Source organism: Solea senegalensis, linkage group LG10 (assembly GCF_019176455.1).
Source record: "Solea senegalensis isolate Sse05_10M linkage group LG10, IFAPA_SoseM_1, whole genome shotgun sequence".
Lineage (NCBI taxonomy): Eukaryota > Metazoa > Chordata > Actinopteri > Pleuronectiformes > Soleidae > Solea > Solea senegalensis.
The window spans coordinates 5914215-5922132 of NC_058030.1; the positions used below are offsets into that span (position 1 = coordinate 5914215).

The 7918-nt window shown below is 43.7% G+C and overlaps 1 protein-coding gene across 1 annotated transcript in view; it reads right to left on the minus strand.

The window, feature by feature from the left end:
• The window catches only part of met (MET proto-oncogene, receptor tyrosine kinase), a 64019-nt gene extending 57273 nt beyond the window's left edge, over nucleotides 1–6746 (minus strand). Inside the window, exons 1-2 of the mRNA XM_044037122.1 lie at nucleotides 6700–6746; nucleotides 5233–6433 (exon numbers count right to left, since the gene is read on the minus strand). Of these exons, the coding sequence (XP_043893057.1) occupies nucleotides 5233–6432 (1200 nt within the window). The 5' untranslated portion in view covers nucleotide 6433; nucleotides 6700–6746. The remainder of the gene's footprint in view (nucleotides 1–5232; nucleotides 6434–6699) is intronic.
• Between the last annotated feature and the right edge of the window lie 1172 nt (nucleotides 6747–7918).

Here is a 7918-nt window from a genome sequence, read left to right on the forward strand (position 1 = left end):
TACACAGTCAAAAACACACAGTAATATACTACCAGATATTGAAAGTGGGAGTTATCTTGAAATAAGGGGCAGAAGCGCTCACTCACTCATTGTACATTTTTTAGTCTATTTCACGTGTTATGTGTAACTAAGAGCAGCCCGATGACGGAAATCGTTACGATCGAGAGGATTAGAGCAACAGATTTGCACCATCACACTGACAGCTGAGAAGAGACACTCTTCACAACATTTATCAAGTCTTGCTGCCTTTACTGAGTGAGGAGACATGTCTAAGCTGACATCCGCCTCTTAAAAACTTCAACATCCTCTTACACTGAGGTTAAATGAAGGTAAAAAGAGAGAAAAAAAAAACCCCTCCACAGAAAAATACCACTTTTATGAATATATGGTTGCGTTTATCTCTCCAAAAAGCCTCATGATAACAGAGGATCTACCTGCCAGATGCCACTGAACACAAGTCATAAATCTATTAAACTGTTGAGGAGTCTGCTTGCTTTTTTAACCTGGCAGCTGAGCAGAAGAGGATACAAGTGAGATTGTCCGCAATAAAAGAGCAATCGGGAAACGGCTTTTCAGCTGCATGGAGATTAAAAGCTCTTTCAGCTGCAGCCACTCAGCGCTTGACCTCCAGTGTCTCCGTGTGAATAAAGATGGAAGGGTGGGAACATTTTTAAACGGCTCTGTTTTCCGCTCCGTGTTTCTGTTTTATGTCACGTAGGAGTGAGAGAAGGAGGTCAGAATCATCTTGAATTCAAAATGTGGTGAAGAGTTAAACCTGATTCCTCTGTTCCTCTGATTTGTCGTAATTTGTATTTTAGAGATGACTGACACCTCTCGGCGATGCATGAAATGAAAACTTTATGTCATGGACGATCTTTAAAAGCGCGGAGTGATGAGGTATAAATCAGGCCGATGATAAATGTGAACAGCTGAGTGACGCTCCCGCGTGTCCTGCTAAACTAACACCATACCTACTATGATGTATAATGAGAATAATGTGTTGTTACAGTACACGTTTGTGTTCATACCGTCACCGTGAGATCACATGGCAGAATGCAACTCTCATAGTTCGGAAGCAGGAAAGCATGAAGACATTTTATTTTCACACAGGATCAGTGTGTGAGAGGACAGTCCGTCTCTGACCGTCTGACCTTTTGCACATTTCAAACAAAACTTTGTTCACTGAGTTTGAGAAAGTTCTTTTCATGAAAGAGACCAAGAAGCCACAAGGTTGGTGTTTCTTTTGTTGTTGTGACTCTCCAACTTTTTCCGCCTCCATCTCAGACTTACTCATAATCAATGGAATCATTGTTCAAAATCACCGATCTGTGATTTCTTTCTTTTGCAAAATAATATTGAGACAAAACACATGCTTTACATGTTTCTTGACTGTTTTCAGTGTTTTGTTTTTTTTCATTTCTTCAACCTTTACTCAGGATTTACTCAAATGAATATCATGTGATATTAATTTGCTAAATCCAACAAAACCGTTGCAGCAACATTACGGCAGAAATGGGGCCAACAACAGGTGTCGGACGATTTTTGGGAACGCCAAGACCAGAGCGAACATCAGTGCTGCATTTGAACGGTGGCAACAACTGAAAGCCCAGAAAGGGGCTACAATGTGATGCTCTGTTGGCTCGGTTTCTACCGGAGAGGTAGTTTAGTGTCACCGAAAAGTACCAAAAGTCACCGCTGCTGCGCGGTGCTTTTACTCTTAACACTGTTTAAGCCATCTGATTTAAATCTGGGATTAACTTTTCCACTACCCCACAACACTTTGTTCTGTCAGAACTCCAAAAAGAGGCAGTTCAGCTGCAGACAGGAGTTTATCCAAAAGACAATCACTGACAGCAGCTTTAACAACAAGCACATGTCATGTTTCTGCTTTGAAGTGCTCGGAGGTCCCAAAGTGTTTTCTTAAGAAAAGCATCGCTGTGTGAACCGTCAGTCGTCGACACCACAGAACTCTGACGTGATCAAATGTGACACCTCAGAAAGTCGATAGCTCAACAACCACCGGGCAAAAAAAAAAAAAAATCTTTGGCGTTAACCGATGCAACTACCATGTTCTCACAGGTGCCGCTAACAGGTGGGCAGCGGGGAGGAGGCCTCGCCAGCATGGCGAGCTGCCACAGTGGGTCGGGGGGCAGATCATCTTCCGCCCAGCTGCTGGTGCCCTGTTATCCCCCGAGCCATTCATCACGGCTCGCTGAGAGTCAGAAATGCACTGCCACTCCGACTCTGCGATGCCAAACATTCCTCACTTTCTCTGGGAGGACGCTGCACTGCTGATAGCTGTCAGGGCCACGCCGATGCACACAAACATACACCCACGACACGTTTGCATATTTGCAAAGCTTGAGTTTTATGAGCTTCACCACACGTTACCCTTGATGTCCTGTGCCCTCACGATCACTAACGTGCTGGATTTAAAAGACCAGGCTAGTTTTTCCAGGATCTCTAAACCTCCCTTTTGGAAATCCCATCACAGTTGTTAGTGGTGCAGTTATCAATGCATGTTAAAACAGTGCAGTTTGATTTATATCTTTACTGAAGCAGTACCACAACAGTACTTGAATTACCTTCTAACAGTGATGTCATTTTAAAGTGATAGATTAGGGGTGTGATTTCAAGAGGTGTGGCCTTGACCCTTCATGACACAGACAGGCTCTCTCACAAGGATAACGGATTTTTCAAATAAAATATCTAGGTCAGGTGAAGTCTATGTTCTCCACTTTACGTCAACATGAGACAGAGTAGATTCAGACAATCAGCAAATTCTCTCCATCAAATCCCATGCAGACAATCAGCTATTTCTCATTATGGCACACAGGAGTTGTTGATCCACTGCCGCCTCTGTCGGTAAGTTCAAATGTGTTCTTTTGTGAGCTAAAAATGCTGATTTTCTCTATGGACTTTGGACTCAGTGGACTAGTGTTTGACTTGCAGCACAATGAAGAAATGCTCTGCTGTGCAGATCCACGTTTATTTTGTAGTGGGCATTCATTTAGTGAAGGTATTCACCATGAAAGTGAAAAAAAGTCAAACGTTTGAATGATTTATGATGACATTTCACATCATTTCAAAAATAAAAGTGTTTGTTTTGACGTGGAGCGATTACTGAATCACAATATAAACGAACGTATTAATTAAGAACAAATCTTCATCATCGGTGTTATGGTGCATGGTTGTCATGTCAACATCAGCAACAGATGTTCCCACTAACTACAGCAAATGCAAACGTGTTCAAAGTCGTTCATGATACAGAAATATGTGCTCTGCATTGTGACGCGTGAACGTGCGCACATACTCTGCTTTGACAGAGGTCTTCTTCCTCAGACGTGTGCCGGGTATTTGCACACGACTCTAATGTTACTCCCAGTATGTGCGTGCCCTTTTGAATGCACGGCCTGGTGATATACAGCGTGACTGATGGCGAGGTTAAGTCAAGATGAAGTCACAGAAAGCACTAGTGTACATATCGACGGACCCTGTGGCAGTTAACTTCATGTCACTATCGATCAGAGGATTCGGTTGATTGATTGATTGGGTCAATGTTGATGGATTGGAGAGTGAGTGAGTGAGTGGTTAAGTGGCTCACCTTAACCACTGGATTATACAGTACATCTTTACCGGAACAGTAACTGTTGATTTTCAGCAGTAGCTTGAGCAGCAACATTTATATACAGTATATATTCTAACTAATCATCAGTCAATACAAAGATCCACATATATCTTCCTTTGTATTGTTCACCTTTTTGTTTCCAACTGAGGAAATGACAAATGTAGAATATTCAGCTTCGGCCTTTTTGATGGTTCCCTAACATTTAATCCTAAAATCGTAAAATTATGCTGTTAATCAAAGGTGTATATGGATAAATCTCAAATTGGGATGGGAATGAATGTGATGACTAATAATAATAATAATAATAATAATAATAACAACACGTATTGCGATTAAAAGCACTCACAATTGGTTGATCGTGGTTAATTTCCATCATAGGGGTAAACACAAATTTGAAAAATTGTCAATAACATTTGTAATGAGTAACTTGAAATGCCATGTGGCTCGCCAACATACAGTCCAAGTGATTTATTTTGCCACTAGGGTGAGTCTGCATCTTTCCAGTCATTGTAGGACCATGTAGACTATTCACTAAAGTCTTGTATTATGTGCGATTACAAAAGTGTACGTTTATTTGATTTTTGGCAGTCCTCGGCCAAGTGGATGTAACAAAGGTTGCTGGTTTGAATCATGAGACAGGTCAAGGGCTGAGGTGCCCGTGAGCAAGGTATCCAATGACCTTTGCTCCCTGGGCAAAGATGTGTGCTGCCCACTGCTCTTACGCCCAGTTTGTGTATTCACTCCTGCTGTATAAATGCAGAAGATAACTTCCCCATCACTGACTGACATGTGTGTGGAAGCCAGTAATCATTCACTGTTTCCCAATCCTGAAATGTTTTGGATGTTTCTCTGCTGAGACACACCTGATTCAAATACTCAGCTCGTCATCAAGCTCTGCAAAAGCCCGCTCATTTGAATCAGGTATGTTGGAGCAGGGTACATAGCACTGTACATAGAGGGGTATATAAATGAGACACATCAATGTCAATGCGTTTCTTTCAACAACCCAGTCACTGCAGAGTGAGAGTTGGATACATTAATAATACTAACTAGATACACAGGAAGCAGTTAGGATCACATGTCATGCCTCACTGTCTTGCTCAAGGACAAGGTCTTTAAACACACAGTTACTGAGGCAGTCTAAGAGTCTAAGGCCTTCAACACTAAGATGCTGATTTACTGTGTCTGAAAAAACAGTCCTAGTGACTTATTTTCAAGTGCAACATGAAGAGCTCGTATCATCATTCCTCATTCAAAATGTGTACGTCATGTGAGATCCAAAAATAGTTAAAAGCATATTTTTACATTTGGCCAGGTTAACATGGCATGTCACATGCCTACATACAGATACAGTGGAAGCCATTGTAGCTGCTGCTATCAAAAAGAAATTGCTACAAACTGTGCAGTTACCCTTTTGGGTAGTTTTGCTTAAAGTAGTTTAAAGAGTGCATCAAAAAGAAAACTGCCTTTTCCATCTTCCTTCTGGGTTTTAAAATAAATCACTGTGATTTTGCATTTCCCTCCAAAAACCAAATGCAAAATGGCCGTGCTACAATGGCCTCCCCTGCACAGTCACTGCCACCCCCTCCACACCCAGCACTTACCATGTTGTAGCAGGACTTCTTATCCGATCCAGTGAAGTGAAAGGGGTCCACTGTGTTACAGCTCTGCATGTACATCTTGAACATGTTGTTGATGTGTTTGAGGGACATGATGCAGACAGCCGAGTTAGGAGTCGGCTCTGGAGAATTCGGCTTTCCTTGCGCGAAGGCGGCGAAGAGCACGTCGTCTCCCTCCTCCACCTTCAACTGCTTCTGCAGTTCAACGTCGTTGCCCGCCTTGGCGACGTGGGCCGCCTGCAGGATGTTGAATACCTTCACGTCTTCTGTGGAACGCCGGCGCCTCTTATCAGTGCTAATGCACTCGAGGGGTATCTCCACATAGCGGCGGATCACCAGATCTGAAGAGCACATGCGAACAATGCGGGTGTGGTAGGCCTGAGAGTCTCTGCTCACCCTCTGCACGGTGAGGAAATAGGTAAAAGGTCCACTGTGGAACGAGTAAATGTAGCGCAAGTAGTAGTTTCCGCGCAGCGATGGAATCAGGTCCATGTATGAGTCGCTCGAGAAGAAAGTGAATCCATTTTGGCTTGTCTTCATCTTCCGCAGAGAAAAAGTGTGGGGTGGTGGTCCACCGCCTGGTGCATTTTCCAAGCCAGGGATCTCAGAGTTCCCGACAAAGAACTTGATGACGTTGCTCTCCACATTGAGTACCTGAGAACCTGAAGGACTGACCACAACATCTGAGTCACTGGGTTGACCACTGCCTTGTCTCACCTTGTCGGCGAAGCAATAAACGTCTTCGTCGACGGTTTTCAGACTAATGTCGTCGTCGAGGACGTGGCGGCGGCATACGCCGTTGTCTGCTGAGCCGCAGCTGTACAACCCCTTGTCGTAGATGTTCTCCACCACCAGGGCAATGTTATGGTTGTCCACTTTGCCGCCGCTTGCCGTTCCGCTCCGTGTCTGGCCGCACGTCTCGTTGGCAAACAGTGGCCCCGTGTGGTACTCTGAGATCTTGGTGAGGTTTGGGGCCAAAGCGTAGATTCTGTTCACAGCCCCGATGTAGATGATCCCATCCAGCGTCACCAGGTTCTGAATGGGGAAGTCAGCAGTGAACGTCGGGAGCTGGTAGTTGACCGAGAGGTTGAGATTGTTGGTCTCTGGTGATTTATCACACTGGCCCAGCGTGGAGGGGAACAGGGCCCACAGCAGCATGACGCCATGAAGCAAACCACGATTCATCCTGTTCCAGAAATAAGAGACATGAGAAATGAGTTGGTTAAAAAAAAAAGAAAAATTCCTGCTGAAACACAAAGACCTCAAAACATTCATCATTGATCTCTCTGAATAGGTGGCCTCAATTGTCTGGAGGGAGAATGTTGGGAACGAGGTGCCAATGGGTGCTGAATATGGAAAAGAAAGTGAAAAGAAACAAAGAGGGGCATCAGAATCTCTTTTTTGGCTTCATAAATAGAACTGTGTCAGGGAGTAAACCCAGGATTTACTCACTTCACCACAAGCAGTGAAGTGACGCGACTCTCTGTGGTGACACACAGTTTTTGTATCAGCCTCACAATCACCCGTGCTTCTACTTGTGAATCCACTGACTGCAGAATACCAGTGAGCAGTTGTGTGGTGGAGCGTAGCTCGGTTCCCCAGTGACCACAGCAGCAAGGCAAAAACAGTGAATCACCCAGAGACTTGCCTGCTGTACCAGCCCTGTCTGCAGGGCAACGCAACCCCGGGGCCTAAGTTTAGACAGTGAAAGCCCAAGGGAGCAGACATAAACTCAATTAAAAGACAACAGACGGGAGGGCAAGAGGGACCGTCCTGCAAAATGATAAATAACCCAAGCGACTAAATGGCAATCCACTGGGAAATGCTTTTAGTGGAGAGAGGGAAAGAGGGAAAGAGGGAGGACAACAGTGAAGCATTTGCACAATGTGTATTTGCATGATCCATATTTGGATGCAGTCTTAACACCATTCCCAGACAAAAATCCTGATCAAATCATGCCGTGCATAAATATTCATGCTCACAGTGATTCTCTGGGTTCCTATTTTCTGGCAGCAGGTCTAAACTTATTATAATTCTTTGTGGAAGTTTGACAAAGTGAGAGTTCAAAGACATGTTAGACTATCAGGTGCATGAAGACGAGCTCCTGATAAAGTTTAAGTGTCGACAGTATCAAAAGTAAGTGGCAAAGACATAATGTAAGAGAGAGGAGGAGACTCTGGGGATGCTGCAGAAAATAAATGTAAAAATTGGCATTCATTAAAAAGGTAGAAGCTGATTTTTGAGTGTTCTTATAAAAAGTTACAGTGTTAGTTTCTTTATTGAGGGGATGTGAGCAGAGTGAACGTGTTTTGGTCAGAAGTTATGAGTAATGTTGGGGCATTATTTGAACGCACCTGCACCAACATTACAGTTTTAAACAAGGACAAAAGGCAGAAGGAAGACAGAGATGAAAATTTTTTCATTGGAAGATGACTCATAGTGAAAAGTCTCAGAAAACACAAATGGGAAGTTGAGAACGTGGAGTTTTGGAGCCAGAAAAAAAAACAACATTTCAGGACAAAACAGGCTGTGGTGCTGTGATCATCACAGGGAGACGAGAAGATAGAGGGAAGAAGTTTAAGAAAAAAGTCACCTGTTAGTGAGCAACAGTTCTTTGTCCTGTTGGTTCAAATCATATTCCACTGGTGTGCACAGCAGGCGCGGGACTTCT